This window comes from Pan paniscus, chromosome 6, assembly GCF_029289425.2.
Source record: "Pan paniscus chromosome 6, NHGRI_mPanPan1-v2.0_pri, whole genome shotgun sequence".
Lineage (NCBI taxonomy): Eukaryota > Metazoa > Chordata > Mammalia > Primates > Hominidae > Pan > Pan paniscus.
In genome coordinates this window covers 37,098,216-37,119,867 of record NC_073255.2, presented here as the reverse complement: position 1 = coordinate 37,119,867, position 21,652 = coordinate 37,098,216, and the positions used below count along the sequence as shown (strand labels likewise).

Genomic DNA, 21,652 nt, shown 5'->3' with positions numbered 1-21,652 from the left:
AACTCTGATGTGGCGACAGATCATGACCTCAGTCCTGGGTATGCGGGGTTTAACCATGTCTCCACCTAGTAAGTTGGTGGTCAGATTGAGTGAAAACAGTGGAGAGGATAGGGTTTCAAAGTATCTGTGTTTACCAAACCTTCTTTTCTTTCCTAACTTCATTTCCCAGATGTCACCCACCCCTTGCAGTTTAGTGGGGCCATATGACTAATTTCTGGCTAACAGAATGTGGGAGGAAGGGATGTGTGTTTATTCCATGCCTGGTTTCTGAAATTCTTCACAGTCTTCCACCATTTTTCTCTTCCTTCACTGGCCAGCTAGATGCAGAGGATACAGAGAAGGATTCTGAGCTTCTAGGTGCTGATGAAGCTATGAGATGAGAGCCAGCTTAGTCCCTGAATAACTCCATAGGCCAAAACTCCACAACCTGCTCCCCACAACCTATATTGGCTTCGTAATGAGCAAGAAAAAAAACCTTTATTATGGTGTTAGGTCACTGAGAATTTGAATATTTGTTACAGATGCAAACTATTTGCACATAGTAGGTGTACAATAAATGACTAAGTGCTGTTTTTCTTGATCCTGGGAAGCACAGAAGGTCTGAATCCTCTCCAGGAAGTCAGAGGTGAGAAGAGTTGATAGAGCGTGTCAAAGCCAAACCCTTGAGAGAGTCCGGAATCAGATTGGGAAACCAGATGCATTTCTAATGGCAATTTGACACTGGCTCCTGATGTTTCTTAGAGGATTAAGCCCCAGGTGCTCACAGGTAGCTTTATTGGTTGCTTTCCCTTCTCTGACTAACTTCCCCACTCCTTTTCTGATACTTCCTAAGTCCTCTTGTATGTGTTTTATGCTGCCCACTCCTTACAGGAGAAGGTCCAAACTTCCCTATGTTCCCCAGTTTCCCCCAAGATTCTGTAGGGCCTGATGAGCCAAGGTAAGGGGTTTTTACTTTATTCTAAGTATCGATTTTTCTACAGCGACAGGGAGTCACTGAAGTATTTTAGGCAAAAGAAAGACATGACTACATTTTTATTTAAAAAGATCTCTTTGGCTCCTGGATAGACAATGGCTTGGAGCAAGAATGCAAGCTGGCTGTGGAGGTGAGAGGCTGTTGTGATAATTCATGTGAGAGACAGTGGGAGCCTGGACTAAGGTGGGGTCTTGTGTGGATAGGACCGGACAGATGCCAGATATATTGAGGGAACATTTCTGTGTGGACTTAGTAACTGTTTAGATGAAAAAGACAGAGGGAAGAGTAATGACTCACAGGCTCCCCAATTTGGTTGTGGAGCAGTAGGGAGGACCATTTCCAGAGATGGCACTACTGGAGTGGAAGAGTGAGGCTTTGATAATATTCTGGAAGTATTATGACCAGGAACCCAATTTACGGTATTAGCCCGTTTTCATGCTGCTGATAAAGACATACCCAAGACTGGGTAATTTATAAAGAAAAAGAGGTTTAATGGACACACAGTTCCACATGGCTGGGGAGGCCTCACAACCATGGTGGAAGGTGAAAGGCACGTCTTACATGGTGGCAGACAAGAGAGAATGAAGGATCAAGTGAAAGGGGTTTCCCTTTCTAAAACCATCAGATCTCGTGAGACTTATTCACTACCATGAGAACAGTGTGGGGGAAACCGCCCCTATGATTCAATTATCTCCCACCAGGTTCCTTCCACAACACGTGGGAATCATAGGAGCTACAATTCAAGATGAGATTTGGGTGGAGACATAGCCAAATCATATAAATGCCTGACCGAGGGACTGAGTGGGAGCAGCATTCAGCCCAGGCCCTGCTCACTGAGCTCTGTTTGTCCTGGCATGGGGCTGCTTCCACCTGGGAGAAGGGCACCCTTTCCTAACTCTCACAGAGGTGCCATATGGGCTCTGCCCAGGAGAGACTCTTGCCCTAGTGAGTTGGGCCCAAGGAATGCCTGAAACTCTAACAAGTCAGATGAGAAATGCTCCTTCTACGGGGACAGCTGGAAAGAGGGTGGTAAAGGCTAGCCTGGCTTGACAAGTGTGTAGAAGCTTTGTCTGGCTCCCCTAACACCCCAAGGGAAACTCTGGAGGAAGGATAGGAAGATGAAGATTTCAGATTTGCATGAGTCAAGGCCAAGGTGACTGTAAGACCTACTGAAGAAAAAAGATCACTATACTTGCTGCTTAGTGATCTGGGCTGGAAATAAATATTTTAGAGTCATTAACAGAGCTGGGAAGAGCAAAGAGGATTGCTCAGGAAAGAGGGAATGGAATGAGAAGATAAGTTTCCCTGGTTAACAACAACAGAAAAGGCATTGGCTGCAGAGGTAGCAGGAAAACCAGGAGGAAGCTGTGCCCTGGATGCCCAGGGAACAGAAGACATCCTAGCTGATGCAGCAGGTTCACAAGACAATATGCATTATGAGGACCACAATGCATCTGCTGAATGAAGTGAAGCATAGCTGACAGAAGTATCATGGAATGGGGAGGGTGATGGAGGCTGGGTCTTGTGGATGGAAGAGTGATTAAGCAGGCACTGTGCAAGCCCCAGACTCTAGCTCTCAGAAAGCCCATGAGTTTCTGCAGCTCACCTGAGTGATGGAGACCTAGAACCTCCAGTCCCATTGCTCACAGGGTGATACTTTGGGGCCTTAGGCCCAGGGTTGAGTGAGCTCTAACCCTGTTCCTCTTGCCCCTGATTATGGATTAACTTAAGCACTCTGTAGAAAACAGAAGTGCAAAAGGGACCTAGTATGCTAGTGATGATGACGATGTTAAAAATAATAACATTGTCATGTTATAATAATATATATGACATAATAATAATAAGTAAAATTGAATGTTTACTATGGGTTGAGTCCAGGGTAAGTCTTTTACATACATTATTATAACTCACACATTTCTTATGAGATAGGTATTATATGTCCATTTTACATAAGAAAAAACTAAGACTCAGAGAGGCTAAGTCATTTTTCTAAGATCACACAGCTAGCAAGTAGAGGAGCTTTTTGTTTCATTTTATTAATTTTAAAAGTTATTAACCTATTTGCTAAGGAGCCGTGTTTTGAGGAAACAAAAAGAGGAGCTTTTTGTTTCATTTTATTAATTTTAAAAGTTATTAACCTATTTGCTATGGAGCCATGTTTTGAACTTGCTCTAAAGCTCATCACAGAGAAAGACAAAGGATGAGTGGAGAGAGGGAATGGCTAATGGGGCTGGCTGTCCTACCCCAATCCCATCATCTCCTGGCCACACAGCCTTGCATTATACATCTTTGTTTACTTTTTAATTCATAAATATTTTAGCGAAGGCTTACTCTGTGCCAGGGCTGAGGATGGAAGACCCATCTCTGCTACCCACAGACCATATCCTCATGAGGAGATGAGCAGGCAAACAGGCAGTATGAGTACAGTGTGATGATTTTATTATGGGGACACAGAATGGGATCCAGGGGAGGCTTCAAGTGGGGTGGTTACCTCCCCTGAGGAATGTCAGGCAGAAAATGCTTTCTGGAGGACCCGGGAGATTAGCAGATACCTGAATGGTGAGGAGGGAGGTCTCTAGGCAAACCTGGTTGGCTGAGGGGAAAGACAATTCCAGGCTTGGTAGTCTGGATTAAGAAAAAGAAATTAAAAATAGTTGTTCTGGTCTCCCTCACCCCCACTGCAGAAAGTTTCCACTTATAACTCCTAACTTCAAAGGCTATGATAAAATTCTCCCCAAACTCTTAATGCAAAACAAGAATTTAATTTACTGTAATTTGCTACATTATGTTATGGGGAGATCTTTGGGGGCCCTTAGCTATTATTTTCTGAGACACTAAAGGCAGGTACTTAAGGATAGTCACTTTCACAGATGCATGAATAATATGTAAACTCAAAAAAAGTTGAATGAACAGGGAGCCAAAGAAAAAAATTGCCCCTTTGTGGAAACAGAATTCGGTAACCTCCATCAGGGCCTTCTGGGTATGTTTTTGGCACCTTTTTTGGGCCCTCAAGTATGTAAGCACACACTTTTTATCTTCCCCATTTAATTAGATTATCTCTGCCATTCCTGGGTCTAATTTATGTGAGAAACAAAAAAAATGGACTATAGGGAAGCAATAAGGTAGAAGTAAAATGAAACAGAGGAGGGTACTGGTGACAGCTGAAAAGGAACTGCATCCAGAAACACAGACTTTCTGTGACTGTTTTCTCATTCTGACACCCAGTTCCAGGAACTGTTCTAAGACTTACTCTTCCTGCAAAATTCTAAAAGGCAGGGACTGTTTCTTGGTTAGCACAATGCCTAGTATATAGTTGGCACTCAGTAAATGTTAGTTTAATTCCTTCTTTTCTCTCTTCATTTCTTCGTCCTCTGCTTCCCTTCTTGAAGGGAGTCTGTTTGGTAGATTAGCTAGAACTCTTGGTTTCAAGCAATAGCAACTCACATTGGATCACTCACAAAAGGGACTACTGTATAGTATAAGGGTAGTAGGGTATCTTATGGAATTTGGGAGGAGCTGATTTTCAGATACCAGCTGGAACTGGACCTGGAATGAACTGGGACTTTTTCTTTACCTCTCACAATTCCTATTCCCAGAAATGGTATTCATTAGCCCAGTTTGGGTTCTATCAATTACAGCCAAAGGAGCAAGGTTGCAGTTCAGAAACTTCATTGCCTGCAGCCAATGATTATATGAATGGGAAGAGGCCCTTTCTAGAATTTGGAATGGTTGTTAGACAGCTGGATAGGTGTCCATGAGGTGTGTGCACGATGCTCTTATTGGGGCAACTTGGGCCTACAATTCTTGGACTATTGGCTGTTGGGAGAATTCCAAATAGTAGGTAGCTTCCTACCTGAGAATGGTTGAAATGCATTAGTGAGATGCTGAGGAGCTGTCTTCTCTCTAGCATGAAAAATAAAAAGATGTTTTCTTAGAAACTATACTTTTTGATACATTCTATATATGTTGTCTTATATTTTTCTAGAACTTTAAAAGTGAAAAACCAATGAGCAACAAGAACGTGCCATTAATATCCTTTCTCTTATATAGAAACATGTAGTAGAATCCACCATCAGATCCACAGAGCAAATCAAAAGACTTGATATTAGCACTGGAGTCAGAGGAGCATCCTGCCAGATTCTTTTTTATATTGTGTCATATACTGTTGTTATATTTGAAGGACATTATTTGATCCTATGAACTGATGTAGGTAATGAGTTCAGCTACTCCTCTACTTTCTTGTAGTGAAGTCGGGATCACACATTACTTCTTGGAAGAAATTAATCTTAACCTAATTAGTCTTAGCTATTGACTGGATCAAACAATTATTAGGGATCTTCTTCCCTCCCTGTTTCCCTTGTTTGTTAGAATGCACTCTGAGTTCTTCCATGTTAGAATCCATTCCAGTAGTTAAAAAAGATAAATTTCTTTCCAAACCCAAATGTTAAAGTAAATATAATAAAACTAGAAGTTACCCAAACCCTGACAGATGTAAAGTATACTTACTATAATTTTAGGAGTCAATAAGCATTTTATGTAAAGGGCCAGATAGTAAATATTTTTGGCTTTGCAGGCCATATGGTCCCAGGCACAGCTACTGAACAATGGCTTTGTAGTGTGAAAGCAGCCAGAAAGAATATGGAAATAAATGAGCATAGCTATGTTCCAATGAAACTTTACTTGTGGATACTAAAATTCAAGTTTCATGTAGTTTTAATGTGTCACAGAATATTATTCTTCTTTTCATTTTTTTCAATCACTTAAAAATATAAAAGCTGTTTTTAGCTTGCAGACGCCACAAAAACAGGTGATGGGCCAGATTTCATCTGCAGACATTAATTTGTCAAATCCTGCTCCAACTACCAAAGCAGATGATTGACACATCTGCTTGTCTGTCTTGGTTTAGTTTTCTTACTTCCCAGGCTTTCTTGAGTGAGTGATTCTGAAAGAGCAAACAAAAGCCGTGCTTCTTTTGAGCTCAGTCTTGAACTCATTCTTTCTTGACTTATGTAATGTTAGCATTCAACTTCACTTGGTTTGGTGTGAGAATCCAAAGGCTGAAAAGGCTGCTTTAAGAGTTTGCACTTGAAGCAGTGCGTTTTAGTAGTTCTGTAGGTGTACAGTGTCTAAAACCAGGGAGAGAGATAATGATTCTGGGGAGAAGCAGTTTAAAAACAGTTCTAATTATTCAGGCAAGTTATTTTTACCAGACTTTAGGGGACAGAGAAGTGATTGCATTTTTATTATTTTCATAGGTTATATTTCAGAAAGCTTTTCTGTTAAGATGATTAAATACCAAGTTTTAATTTCACTCACTTACGCAAGGAAAAATTTCCATTGCAATAGACTTTTTCTTTTTTCTTTTTTTTGATAATTTACTACAGGAGACTCAGGGCTTTCAGGTTCCTCAGCTGAGGACTTATTTTGGCACAAAAAAGACATGTGCTTCACTTAAAAGCTTGGGAAGATGGGAGAAATACAGGGAAAGGGGAACTATAAGAAACCTTTGGTGGTTACTATATTAAAAAATACATAATATTAAGGTCAGGCATGTGTCTCATTCCTGTAATCCCAACATTTTGGGAGATGGAGGCAGAGGGTGACTTGAGCTCGGGAGTTCGAGACAAGCCTAGGCAACATAGTGAGACCTTGCCTCTACAATTTTTTTTTTTAAAGCAGCCAGGTGTGGTGGCGTGTATCTATAGACCCTGCTACTTTGGAGGCTGAAGTGGGAAGATCACTTGAGGCCAAGAGGTCGATGCCACAGTGAGCCATGATTGCACCACTGCACTCCAGCCTGGGCAGCAGAGTGAAACACTGTCTCAAAAACAAACAAACAAAAAACCAAGCTCCCATTATATTACATGTAATATATTATATATAAAATGTTACATATAAAAATTCTCTTCACCTATAAAATTAATGGTGGCAACAATAACTAAAATACGTTATTTTTGTCACAGAGAAGAATTTTCCGTGCGGTCTACATAGTAAGATCTGGGAGTCAGCTAGTGATTGCAATAACTGGAAGCATACACTGTGCCTAGGTTTTATGTACTTACTCCTACTTAATCCTTATTGTCAGAGGAGGAAAGTAAGACTCAGGGAGGTCAAGGCCATGTAGCTGGTAAGTGGTGGAGCCAGCTTTCAGACCCAGGTCTATCTGTGAGCAGAGCCCTTTTCATGCCTCCATGTTGTAACAGGTTCCAGGCGTGGGTATTACAGTCTCAAGGACTACATGATGATTTTGAAACACCCCTGACTGCATGCTGAAATATGCCATTCTATGTGGCATGAGGTTCATGACACTGTTGGTTGCCTTTGTGATTAATTAATCTCGCTACCAACCTAACCAGACCATGTGAATGTGGTTCTAGGTCTTTCCTGAGAGAATTTATAACTGAAGTGTCAACTACATACACTCTGACACAATTCCATTTCTTTAAAAATACATGGTGAATTGAAAAAGATTAAATTCCTGGGACATGCATTAACCTGGGTTCCAGTAGGCTTGGGGGTTTTAATGGGCCCCCTGAAGTTGTATGTAGAATATTGTACATGTGTGTCTGTGTGTTTTTTTTTGGGACAAGGTTTCTAATCTTCATTAGATTCTGAAGATATGTGGAGCCATTACCCTCTAAACTCAACTGGAATCAATTAGGAATATACCTGGTTGATTCTTATTATTGGCAAGTGTTTGTTAATTGTGTCAAATTTCATCACAAAAATGAGGCTAAATTAATTGTAGTCTCACAATAGCTTGAGCACAGAACCCTCATTCCACATTGTTATACCGTGGACTCTTCTGTGTGACTCAGCTCTGGTCTCTTTTCCCGTGGGCATCTGCAGCCCCTGATAGCACTGCAACTGTAAATCCTCAATAATTGCTTGCTGATCGGTGGGAATAATTTTCCCAGTGTAAGCCTTGCCTAACTCGGTCATTTCAGGCACTGCAAAGGCCAATGGCTAACTTGGCATCGTCATAAAGTGAAACTTCTGCCTCCAAAGTCCGCCGCTTCCTTGTGTAGCACTTTTCTCAAGCCCCATCCAGCCTCAGTTTCCTCTCCTGTAATAAGAACGTCAGCTATGGGATGGTAAGATATCTTCCACATCAGCAAATTCCAGGAGTCTATCACATTGGGCAAACCCAAATTCGAAAGGACAGGACAAGCTATTTGGAATGGTTGGTAAGGGGCGAGTTCTAATTCGATTGTACATTTCACATCATAGAGCCTCGGGTGACTTTGACAATTACCTTCCTGGCAGGGACAGTGGAGAAGAAACACTATCGGGGCTCCAGGCCAGTGCTGGGGGCAGTGGCTAGGAGGAAGTGGGCGTGGCGATTTTCCCGACTTCCTTGTTTGGAGTAAACTTCGGCAACATCTCATGGCTGAGGGGTTTGCCTTTCCATCTGTTGATGTGCTTTCTGGAAGCTCCCCGGTCTGCCAGAGAAAACATATCTAGAAGACGCACGACGCCAATTCAGCCATTCCCTTGGGTCCCCAAATCCCCCCAGCCACCAGAGACGGAAGGAGAAGGTGAAGTGGAAAACAGACGTGCCTGTGGCGCGCAGGATCCGCGGCTGACAGAGAGTAGCGTGGCCAGGCAGGGATCTCCGCGCCCACCGGTCAGCCCCGTCCACGCGCTCGGGCGCGCGTCCTCCCTTCCTGACACTCCTCTCGCCGCCTCTGGAACTCGGCTTGGAGATGGGGCAGTCGCGACGGCTCCTGCCTCCGCCGAGCTCCTAGCGCTTTAGCTGTTGACGTTGGGTCCCCGCTGTTGTCTCCAGGCGCTCAGCTGCCAGCGCGCGGCGGGGCTGAGGGTGACAGCGCGGCGCGGCCGGGGGAGGATTCGCCGCCGAGCCCCGGGCTGCTCACTCCGCCGTGGGGGGCGGGGACCGCAGACGCCGCTGGTCGCGCTGCGAGGCCCCTGCCCGGCCGGCCGAGCCATGACGGACGCCGGCAACAGGAAGGAGGGCTTCAAAAAATGCCGGAGCGCCACTTTCAGCATCGATGGCTACAGCTTCACCATCGGTGAGAACTTTCCACCCCTCTCGGACTCCTGGCTCGGGCAAACGCCCTCTCCGGTGGCGGTCAGAGTTCCTTTCTAAGCGGGCAGGGGGAGCTCAGGGGTCGGGCTGGGGTCGGGCTGGGGCCGGAGGGTGCTCTCCGGGCGGGAGCCCCCGGGAGCGGCGACTGGGTCGGGACAGAAGCCGCACCCTGGGCTGTCCCCCCCGGCACCACTCGCGGGCTCCGACCCGGCGTCGCGCGGAAGCTGGTTTTCAGCATCACACCTCCCCGAACTGCTCGGTTTCCTGGCTGCGATTTTAATAACGCAGGCCGGTGGAAAGGAGGGGTGGAAATAGGGCTGGAGACGCTGCGATGGAGAGATGAAGATAGCGCCGAGAGAGGGAGACAGAAAGCGACAGGAAGATGTGGACATGATAGAGACACACAGACAGAGCGGCAGGAACATCCAGACACGGGGACACTGATAGAAACACCTAGGCCCCAGAGATAGAGACGGACGTCAAGACAGACTAATAGAGTGACAAAGACGTGGAGACAGTGACTGAAACAAGAGAGGAGAGGCTGAGAGAGACAGAGACCGGGGAATTCAGAGAGAGAGAGAGAGAGAGATTGAACAATAGTTTCTATAAAAGTTGAAACAAAGGAAAAGGGACACATGAAGAGAGAGAAGAGAACAGAGAGATTCAGAAAAATAAAGCAGAAAAAGAGGCCAATTCAGTCTGAGAGAGAGGCCGCAGGGAGGGGGGATCATATGTCATGCTACCCAAAGTATTTGAGAAAAAGCTGTGGTGTCTCTGAGCTGCAGGTGGTGTTTCCCTCTCCTGCCCTTGGGACTCCCAGTGGCTCCTGTTTTCTTTCCCCCAAAACCCTTCACCAAGAGGGGGACCAGAGGGGGTTGTGGGGACCTTCAGGGAGCAGCAGGACCACAGGGTTGACCCTCTGGAGGCCTAGCATTTGAAGAGGTGGGTGCTTGATACTTCTACCTTCCGCCCCATGCTGTGACTGTTTTGAAACTACTTGTGAGGGATTGCCTCCACATCTTCCTTGGAGGTGAGTAGAACCCAAGTCTCAGGTGGAGCCCTGGAGGCCTGCTTTTTGGGACGTCAGCCTTTGGAGAACAGCAGGATAGAGGCAGGAGCCACTCTGATTCCTACTTTTGGAAGTACTCAAGTACTTCCAAAAGTACTGTGGTCTTAATCTGAACTGAACCCCAAAGCTTTTGAAAATGAGGGGGTAGATTATTTTGCTTTTTGTGGGCTGTGTCTGCTTGGATGTGTATCAGGAAAGTACTAGGGCCAAGAAGAGACCAAGAAAAGGAGCTCATCTCAGGGCCACTTTTGTTCTTAATAAAGTAGCCCAAGGTTTCTGGGGCATGGACTGAACACTTACCCTTCTCCAAACGTACCAAATCCTACCCGTCTGAGCCTTTGCCTAGGCTGTTCCTGCAGGCAGGAATGCCATTCCCTCAACACAGCATTGAGAAATCTTGTCTATGCTTCAGATCCCAGCTTTCACTTTCCACGTCTTCCACTCTCCATCCCCATCAGAAAGAATTTCTCCCTTGGCAATCCCTCCAGTCCCTGAGTTCTCCGTTGGAGCTCACACCCTGCCTTGAATCAGTTATTTAGGCACCTGTTGGTAGTCCTCATTGCATTAAAAATTCCTTAAGGATGAGACTGCTTATGTATCTTTCCCTCTCAAATGGTGTTGGTGGGTGCTAAGGGAGTGCTTGTAGAAAAGAATTAAAGGTTGCCAAAGTCAAAAGTGTTTCATTAATAGATCATTGTCATGTTAAATTGGTTTTCTTGACTCTGGTAAGAAAATTCTCAAAAGTTATACCAGGTTGTCCTTATGAGATCTTATCCTTCAAAGTGTGGCTTTCTAAAATCCAGGATCATAGTGTGGTCCTCCTCTTCCTAACATTTTCCCTTTCTGTTAGAAGAGTTGGTCTAGCAGATTGGTATGGTCTGGTGGTCAGAAGAGACTCTGAAAATGAGCTGGTCGCTTCCAAGTGAGATAGCTGCCAACTTATTTCAGATTGCTGAGAATTTATTCATTCACTTCTTTCTACTTATTCTTCTTCCCTCCCCCTTTCCACATTTATTCAATTTTACTATGCTAAGAGATACAATTTAGCACAATGCCTGCCACACGGCAAACATTCAGTAAATGGTAATTGTAATTATTCAAGGCACTAAGCTAATATCATGGGGAGTTTATGAAGATAAATCAGACTTAGAATCTGTGTTCAAGGAATTTGTATTCTTGGGGCAATGTGATATGTTCATACATAACCATTTTAAAAAGCAGAAATTAGTAAGTTGCTAGAGAGACATTTAAGAAATTTTAGGCCAAGTTTAGAAAATACAATAATAAAAAAGGAAGAAAGAAAATCAACTGTCATTTTATCATCCAATGCTAAATATTAATATTTCTTGTATGTACTTCTAATATGTACATTGTTTTTACAAAATGAAATAATAATGTTTGAAAAATGTGTTATTTAAAAAAACCCTTAGTTTTGTTTCATGCTATATATAAAGTATTTAAAAAATCAACTTCCTATTGTTGGCTATTTAGGTTGCTTTTAATTTTCACCATGATAAACAGTGATAAAAAACTAAATCTTTGAGTATATCGTAAGTACTTTTTTTTGAGACAGAGTCTCGCTCTCTCACCCGGGCTGGAGTGCAGTGACCCGATCTCAGCTCACTGCAAGCTCCGCCTCCTGCGTTCACACCATTCTCCTGCCTCAGCCTCCGGAGTAGCTGGGACTACAGGCGCCCGCCAACACGCCCCGCTAATTTTTTTTTGTATTTTTAGTAGAGGTGGGGTTTCACTGTGTTAGCCAGGATGGTCTCAATCTCCTGACCTCGTGATCCACCCACCTCGGTCTCCCAAAGTGTTGGGATTACAGGTGTGAGCCACTGCGCCTGGCCCATGAGTACTTCTTAAAGAGAAACTTCTAGAAGCTTAATTGCTTAGTCTAAGAGTATGAACATTTTTAGGAACTTTAAAACATATTGCTCAACTGCCTTCTGAAAAGATTTACCAGCTTCTACTCCCACCAGCAATGTTTCGACAGCTCTGAAAAGTAGCTGTTATGACCCCTGTTTTAGGAGAAGAAACTCCCAAGACTCCAGAGGAAATAATTTGCCAGAAGGCACACAGCTAGGTGGCAGAGTTGGATTCAAACCACATCTGCCCTGACCCGTCAGCCCGGGGTTTGTCCCACACATCATGCTGCCTCCCACAGTGGACTTTATTTCTGCTGGAGCCTCGGTACTAGCCCATCATTCTGCAGCAGAGAGATCTGGGAGTTTGTCAACTCTGCTTAACCAGCCAAGGCTGGAGCAAAACCAGAAAGAGATGAGACCATTGCTGCATGTGGGACAGGGTGGGGTTGCTGCTCCCTGGAGGAAGATCAGGTAGAAGAAACAAGGTTAGTTAATCTGCCTCACTGGGCTCCCTCAGTCCCATGCTTCCCTGTCCCAGGGCAAATTATTTTGCATCCTCTTTATGTAATTTTCTCAGGTCATGAAATGGGTATGTGGTCAAAAGGTCTTGGAAACAAGACTAAGATTGAACACATGTCACATTCAGAAGTGCTGACTTTGAAAGCGCCTTGATGCTTTGAGAGTTCCATCCCTGGGAAACCATTGAACTTATTATGATTGCAGCAAGTGATTATCCTGATGACATAATTGAAGGCCATATGTGGAAGTGCAAGTGTAAATTGACTCTGGTGAGGTAGTACTTGTGAAGGAGCATTTGCATATGAAGTGAATGATTGGGATGCGTAGGTGCAGTACCTTGTATTTCAGAAGAACTTTCCTTCTGGAGTTTGGATGTCTATTTGGGTTTGTATTAAGTCATTCACAGATTCTTGCTCTCTCCAGAAGGCTGCCTGAAATACAAACAAACACCTCCCCCTCAAAGTGATGTATGTCTGCCAAAAACAAAAGCACATTTTTTCTTTTAAATCACCTGAGTGGGCCCCACTTGATCTCTTTTGATGCTCCTCCCTGTTCATTTTACAGATGAGAAAATGGGGCTGAGGGAGGGCCCATCATTTCCCTCCTGCCCTCGGTGATGACCTGCATGGTGTCGGAAGGAGGTGGGTGAAACCAGAGGCTCAGAGGGATGTGAAGTTAGCGGAGTGAATGTCAAAGAAGCTGCTTCCTTCAAAAATGAACCTATTGGTGTTGTGGAAAATTCTAGGCCTGTACTGAAGAGGTGTTGCTAACAGAGATGTGTTTCCTGTAGCAACAGCCACTGGCTTTTCTGCCTTGTGTTTCTCTCCTTGGGTTGTCCCAGAGGAGGAAAAACAAGAAGCCCCTAGACAGCAATCGGAGGCTTGAGGGGCTGGGAGTGGGGCTTCCCTGACCTACCCTTGGACAGCAGGGGACGGAGGCTAAGCTGAAGGGAGGAGGTTTGCTCCTGGATGCTCCTCTCAGAGGGGATCTGGGCAGGCAGGGCTTGGTGGGTGGCTGAGGTCTGATTGAATTGGCTGCATACACTGGGGGTGTGGCCCACTCTCCAGCCCTGGCAGAGAGGCCCCTGGCCTCCCCTGGGGCATATGGTTGACGACTTTCTGAGCCCAGACTGGCCTCTGTGCTCTCTCAGCTGAGTGTCTTGTCTGCCTTCCAACTGCTTGCTTAGACAAGCAGGCAGTCTGGGTGGAAACAAGAACTTTGGAGCTTTTACACCTGGTTGGGAGTGATGGCGGGGAGCAAAGAACCCAGTAAGGATTCCAGGTAAAATATTCTATGGCCTCCTCCCAGTGCTCATGGACCTAATTCTCTCCCTCAGTCGTATCTCAGTCAGTCAGGTGCGGCAGCGTGTGGGAAGAGGAGTCTGCAAACGGAGGCTTGCAGTCTCTGCTCTGCTGTTCATCCTCTTCCATTCTGCACCATGGGCAAATCACATTATCTCTGAGCCTCTGTTTCCTCACATGTAAAATGGGGAGTAAGATCCTTAGGTTATGGCAGTATGGTGAGGATCAAGTGAAGGTATGCATGAAACAACTGTGCTGTTAACTCTAAAATGCCCTCCAAATGCTGTTATTAGGGAAAGTTAATGCTGGTTAAAACCGGTGTATGCCACTTCACAGCATTTGCACTTCGTCGGAGAGCAGCCCTGTCTTTTGCCTGAGGAGCTCTCACAATGGAGTTGCCATTGTCAGCAAACAATTAGAGTGCCCGCTTTTAGGGGGCCAGCTGAGAGGTTGTATTTGCTGTGGGAAACCCTGGGCTTCGGAGTCACACACAGATTTATCATGCCCATTAGGTGAGCCATTTAGCTTCCCTCAGCCTCAATTTTCTTCTCTGAATAAATGGAGGTGGTAACACCTTCCTTGTGGGTGAACCATGGCCAGGGGAATGAAGGGCCATGCACAGTGCCTGGCTGTCACCCTGTGGGTGTCTGTTCAATGTCCCTTCCCTTTGCCTGAAATCATACTGTGAGTAGAGCTGGTGCTGGCTGGGAGCGGGTGAGCATCAGTGGTGTGATCCCCAGGGTTTGTGGCTGCACTCTGTGGGTGGGCAGCCAGGATGCCCTGTACAACTGTGCTGGCCGCTGACACCAGATGAGAGTAAGAGTCAAGTGGGTACTGGGCACACTGCTGCCCTCCTATAGGCTGATGCACTTTCCGGAGCCACACAGTGTGCCTGGCGTGTCCACTCAGCCTCCACAGACCTGGACAGGGTCCACCTGGGGCCATGGGGAAGTTGGGAGTGGTGGAGAGAATAGTAATGAAGGAATGACGGCCCTGAGCTGGGCTTCGGGATTGGCTTGGAACACAGCAGGAGGAGGGGACCAGGATGGGTAAATTGCACTGAGTAGAGTCCAGAATATAACAGTCTCTGGAGTCAGACACTTGTGGTTCAAATCTAGAACCCCATCTTCCTTTTGCTGTGATCTTAGAGAGGTGGCATTTCATGGCTAATGTTAAGACTCCTAAGCTGTAAAATGGACATAATAAATAGTATCTACCATGCTAGGGAAGGAGATCAAATGAGATAGTGCAACTAGAACACTTACTAGGGCTGATTTATCCACTGGGTACAGTAAGCATAGTGATCAGACTGCAATATTTTTAGGATTCTGAAAATATTTTAATTTCTTTTATAATTGAAAGAAAAAATAAACTTTTAGATTGAATAAAATATTTTACTTCATAGAGTTTTAGTCAAGCTCTAAAGATCTGCAGTACAATGTCGTACACCTAAGAATTTGCTTAGAGGGTAGAGCTCATGTTAAGTGTTCTTACCTCAACAAATAATAAAAAAGTTAAGAAAACTTAACATTATTATATTCTTCATTTCAATGTAGTCCTAAAATATATTTTAAATTTTTAAAAATTATTTTTTTATGGAGGAAGGGAACCACAAAAGCAAAAGTTTCTAGGGCCCATGAAAGTCATAATGAAACTGTAGCTTCTAGCACAGGGCCTGGCACAGTCAAGGCATTCAAAATTGTGAACTATTATTATTGGTAGGTTAATAAATATTTGCTGAACATAACACTGAAGTAGACATTGTAGAAGGGCGGGGGAACCACAGAGGAGAAAAGCACAGACTATTAGAAAACACATACTGGATTCAGAGATGGGGTTAGCTCCTTACTAACTTGCTCTTTGATCCCGGGTAAGTCACTTAACCTGGGCCACAATTTCTCCATCTGTAAACAAACTGGTTAAGTAAGGAAATCTCTGCGATTCCTGCCCCTCCTGGAAGAGGTGAGCTTCAAGTCCTGACCCTGGCCTTCTCAGAGTAGGTGAGATGCTGGGGAATGGCTAAGTGAGGTACACTGGGGATTTGTGATGGATGCTTTGTAGAGTTCAGACCAAAGAGGAGGCAAACTGCGTGCAGGACTAGTTAAGAACTCAGAGGTGAAATTATTCATGAAGTAAGCATACTAGGCTTTGTGTATACAGCATTGTACAGTTTTCTTACTTATAGTGAAGTTTAATAACCACTGAGCTAAACTCAAGAAAGGACCAAAGGCAAGTCCATGTGTAGCTGCCCGGGCATTCCAGCTATTTCACCTATATGCTAACTATCAGATTCCGGTGGGAAATGGGGACTAGCTGGAGATTTCCAAGTGTTTCTGAGTGCCTGCAGGGCTAGCTCCATTCTGATGTGATATGAAACCTTTTTGGCTTCAATTCATGCTGCTAGATCTGTTAGAAAGAATAAATGTAAGAATGAATAACAAATTAATAATAGATACAGAAGCATCTAACCTGGATCCTGCTTGATAAATGCTTGTTGGATTTGAGAGGCAGTCTGTGCAGAGGTTAAGAGTTGGATTCTGGAGTTTGACTGCCTTGGTTGAATTTTGGCTTCACAGTTTATTAGCTGTGTAATTTTGGACAAGTTACTTAACCTTTCTGTATTTCCATGTGCTCATCTGTTAAATGTAGACAATTATATTACCTACCTCCTAGGGTGTTAGAGGAGTTAATACACATCAAGCCCTCAGAATAGCACCTGGTACAAAGTAAGTTCTACGTAAATGTTTTTATTATTATATATTTATAGTTTATATCCATTATAAGATATTTTCATAATATTATTAACTTGAAAATAATAATAACCAACTCTGAGTCCTGCTTGATCAAATCACCATATATACTGTTGTTTAAAAACCTGTAAGGGTGACTTTGTCTTCTGCTTTCTGTTGTTCAAAATTGGCATTTTTCGTGTGCTTCACTTTTGTGTCTTTGGGTAATGATCTCTTGATACTTTATGGTTGTTCTTCATGGATCCATGTGTTCCCATTTCCTCAGCAGGTTAACATCTTTCAGGATTTACTGTGTCACTTGTGATGGTTTTGCAAAGTGAGTCCCTAGCTGCCAGGCCCTTGTTAGAATGTTAGCTCTCCTAGGCCAGGATGCCAGGTGGAAAGGCAAGTGATACAGAAGACCTGGGCTCTAGACCCAGTTCTGGCACTTCCTATCTCTGTGGCTGGGGGAATGATCATTCACCTCTGTGACCCCTGAGGCCCTCATTAGTAAATGGGGATAGCGATTCCTTCTTTGTTGCGTTGTTGGGAGGGTTCAAGAGGATGAGGAATGTAAGAACCCAGTGTGCTCTAGGTGCCTGTTAATTGGTAGCTGTTGGTTGTGATGATGGAGGGATTCTGAAATCAGGGTGTGGGCAAGACTTCCAGACCCACAGCTGCTTCCCTGGACTGTGCTCACCCGCCTGCCCCTGGCTGCCTCTGCCAACCCTCCACCAGCCACTTATGTAGCATTCTGGCACGGCCGCAAGTCTGTCTTTGTTTTAGGGTAGGATTTCCGACCAGGCCAGGGATCTGGAGTGCCTGTCTCAGCCAAGCTGGGTGCTTCCAGCTGGGTTGGGGTAATTGGTGCCAGCTGCTTTGGGGAGAGCTGGTTGGCACTTCCTGTGCTGCTGGCAGACAGGCACTGGAGTGTGTTGGGACCTTGGCCTGAGAACCAGGCCTTCCCCAGGGGACCCTGGGCAGGCTTGGAGGCAGAGTTGCTAGAAGTTGATTTTCACTTGGTGGAAGGCAGTGTCTTCTGGACAAGGGTCCAAAGCACCCAAGACTCTGCCCTGGAGTATTAGGTCACAGGTACTGCTGCCAGAGTTTGAGAAGAAACCACATTGCAGGAATTGATTTGCTGACTTTCTCTCTGCTTCCCCAAATGGCTGTGCTGCTTCTCTTTGTGGTAACTTCATAGAGTGGCTCAGGTGCGATTCCACGGGCTTGGGGAGGAGAAAAGAAGAAGAAACCCCTTCTGGACTTGCATGGACTAGTAACCACCAGCATTATAGATAGTCTAATTCAGCGTTCACAAGCTGAAATTAGACAGATGGAGAAGTGACTTGCTCAAGGTCAAAGTAATAAGTAAGGGTTTCATTGCAGTTCAACTACAGGGCTCCTTCCTGGCTTAATTTTTTTTTGGTTTTGCTGTGTTGGAACTGCTGAATTACATATTTCATTTCTCAGACATATTGGCTTTTAGAGATTATCTCAATAAAATTTTTGTAGTGTATATGGTGGAGAGAATATTCCTTCTTTATCTTTGGACAAAACAGAATGTGAATTGATAAGTTGTTATGTTCACCATTTATGAAATAGCTGACCACTTATTTATTTTGTTAGCTTTTAGAGACAGAGTCTTGCTTTGTCACTTAGGCTGGAGTGCAATGGTACGATGACGGTTCACCACAGCCTTGACCTCCTGGGCTCAAGCGATCCCCCTGCCTCAGCCTGCCTCTGAGTAGCTGGGACTACAGGTGTGCACCACCATGCCCAGCTAACGTATTTTTATTATTTCTAGAGATGGGGTCTCACTATGTTGCTCAGGCTGGTCTTCAACTCGTGGGCTCAAGCGATCCTTCTGCTTTGCCCTCCCAAAGTGTTGGGATTAGAGGCATGAGCCACTGTGCCTGGCCTCTGACCTCTTTTTTTACCTTTCTGAATCTTGTTTCTTAATTTTGTAAAGTAGGAATAATAATATCTACATATGATGTGACATATGTAAAGTTCTAGCCCAGTAATGACAATTGCAGGTGCTTATAAAAATATTGAAAAATACTGACTCCTTCCCCTTCCCTTTTCTTCTTCCTAGTTCATGCCAAACCTGAAGGTATTTCTTCTGGCTTAGATGTTTGCCTAGTAAGCACAAATAGGGGAACCCTCCAGCCCTTTGGAAGTTTCATCTCTCTGAGAGACCCCAAGAGAAAGCTGGCATTGTTTTTCTCTGACTTTGGGCCCAGGGAACACACATTAACGCAATAGGATTTAAGCAGTGAGTGGGAAAGTGAATGGAATTCTTTTTTAAAGTAATTAGTTTACAGTTTCTCAGAAAGGTCCACTGTATCTAGTGACTCACCTTAAACAGTTGGAAATTACTTTAACTTTTCAAATTGTATCGAGTCAGTTAATATTGGAGAGGAATCAATCATCTCTTAAAGAGGGAACCAGCAGGACTTGAGCCAGACTAGATCCCAACCATCTGCTGGGCCCCACAGAAACCCTGTTTTCCAACAGGATGCATTTTCTTTCTTTCTCATCTGGGTCATTCATGAGGCCAACTGTTTAAGACAGTGAAAAGTGTTTAAAAGGTGCAGAATTTAGTCCAGTTGTGTAAGACTGTAAGCCTGGTCTTAGTGACTATTTCAAGGAGGCTATTTTTTGGGGTAATTATGCAAACTATTGCCCCCATGTTGCTGATGATAATGAGAGGCTTTACTATTGGTAAAGCACTTTCCCAAACATCAGCTCATTTGATGCTACCAATTCCCCTGGAAAAGATCTATGAGCAGCTCCATTTTACAGGTGGAGAAACTGCTACTCCAAGAAGTCAGAGTGACTTGTTTCAGAACCATGACTCCAATCTAGTTTCTACATTTTGTTTTTTTAAGACGGAGTCTCACTCTGTTGCCCACGCTGGAGTGCAGTGGCATAATCTCAGCTCACTTCAACCTCTGCCTTCCGGGTTCAAGTGATTCTCCTGCCTCAGCCTCCCAAGTAGCTGGGAGATGGGGTTTCACCATGTTAGCCAGGCTGGTCTCGAACCCCTGACCTCAAGTGATCTGCCTGCCTAGGCCTCCTAAAGTGTTGGGATTACAGGTGTGAGGCACTGCGCCCAGCCAGTTTCTACATTTTTGAAAGCTTGGGCATCTGAACTAGAAACCTGGGAACCATTGTAGATTCCTTTTCCTGTGCAGATTCCTACCCTCACCTCATCTAATTAGTATTTAAAGTCTGTAGGCTTTTTGATCCTGCTGCCCTTCCGTTTAAAACCCAGGAGGGAGATTCCCACTGCATGCAGGATCAAGCCCACATTCCCAGGTAGGACCCATGGGCCTTCCATGACCTGGCCTTTGCTTTTCTGTGGACCCGTACTTTGCAGTGCCCTGCCTGCGCATGGGCCGTAACCACTCACTTAGCCTGTCTTTATGGAGTGCATTCTTTATGGCAGCGATTGTGTTAGGCACTAGGAATACTATGTGAGCAAACAAGCCAGCCCTGATGACATGGTGATGACAGCCTAGTGGGGCCCACAGACATTGGTATAACTGTGCTTAGTCCTCTGATGGCAAGGCCAGGGTGCTGTGGTCATGCCCAGCAGGGGTATCTAATTTGTCTGGGGATTGGGATGGGCTTCCCTGGTGAAGGGTGTTGGGAAGGCGATGGGAGAGCCTCCAGGTGGATCAGGCAGCCTGTGCAGAGGCCCTGTGGCTGGAGGGAGGAGATGGGCTATTGAGGGCTGTGAGAGCATTAAGAAGAGGCTGGAGAGGTGATTATATGAGGTCTTATAGGCCCACTGGAGGATTTTGGTTTTTTTCTCCAAGAGCAGTGGAAGGCAGTTTGGTCATTTTAGGGAGAGGGGACAAGATCAGATTTCTGTTTATAAACACACACTCTGGCTATGCTGTGGAGAATCAGTTGTTGAGTATTTGCTGAATGTTCTTGCTATTATGTGTTAATAATAACTAGCCATTTCTGTGTGGCCTGCATTCTTCCTTTCTATCTGGGCCTTGCTGTAGCCTTCTGGGTATTAGTTCTCTCTTTCAAACAAACCAGGCAAACTTTTAGGCTGCCAGAGCAGTAGGTGGTCCTTGGGGGCTGGAGGCTGTCTTAATTTTCCTAATTACTTAATTCATTTTTTAACAAAATGAAGATAGCATTATTAATTTTATTTGGCTATAAAAACGATCCATATTCATTTTAGGCACTCAGGAAAGAAAACCTCATTATCCAGAGATGACCTCTGTTAATATCCTATCCTTGGTCCACATACTATTCTATTGCAGTTCTATTTAAATGGGATCATACATGTTGTTCTAGTACCTGCTTTTAAAACTTAATTGTATATATGGATATTTTAAATTAGTCAGCTCTCTTGGTCTCTCTAACTTAGTGCCTAGGCTCTCTTTTGTGTTTGTATCAGCTTCCCTAATCCTGAATGCCCCATGAGGCAGGTGAAACTTTTCTGAGTATTTTACAGCATGGCCTATTTTGGCAGAGGTGTCTCACCAATTATATGCACACATATTTTATATACAAACACACACCCCTTCCACATACCATGTATACTACTATTTTCTTTGTAGTTGAGCGTTTGCTGTATGCCAAATGCTCTTCTAAGGGCTTTGTAAGCACTAGCTCATTTAATTTCTCATTTTCGGATGAGGAAACTAACACACTAATCCAGGGAAGTGGAGAGATCTGGATTTGAATCTGACGCTACATTGGTTATCTGAGAGCTTGATTATGCATGGGACATGTCAGAGGAAGTGCCCTTCTTACACCTGTGGGACATGCCTTGGGTAAAAATCCAAAGCACTCTTGGGACATCTAGCATCTCCTCTTAGCATCCCAATGAGAGAGTTTATGACTTTATAAGCGGGAAACTGAGTATTAAGTTCTTAGAGCTAGAATGTTTCTTACAGTGTGTTTCAGCAGAAAGCTCAAACAACCACTCATTCCTTCCTACATTTTCTTACAAACATTAGTTAGTGCCTACTGACCTCCCTGCAAGTATAGGAAGATATTAAAGAATTTTCTCATCCTTGAAAAGCATGTGGGCTTGTGGGGAGACTGACACTGACAAGTAACATGCTGAGGCCAAGTGCTGTTTGAGAGATTTATAAAGGATGAAGATATTGCA

General features: G+C 44.5%; 1 protein-coding gene across 8 annotated transcripts in view; it reads left to right on the top strand.

Moving 5' to 3' along the window:
• The window catches only part of PDE1C (phosphodiesterase 1C), a 799,595-nt gene that overhangs the window by 115,841 nt on the left and 662,102 nt on the right, over nucleotides 1–21,652 (top strand). Inside the window, exon 1 of one of the 8 annotated variants that reach the window (XM_024929517.4) lies at nucleotides 7,763–9,006. The exons of 5 other annotated variants lie outside the window; for them this stretch is intronic. In XM_024929517.4, the coding sequence (XP_024785285.2) occupies nucleotides 8,922–9,006 (85 nt within the window). In that variant the 5' untranslated portion in view covers nucleotides 7,763–8,921. Of the gene's footprint in view, nucleotides 1–7,762; nucleotides 9,007–14,244; nucleotides 14,293–21,652 lie in introns of those variants that run through there. 2 more of the 8 variants (XM_003833397.6, XM_055115825.2) reach the window with 2 other exon arrangements.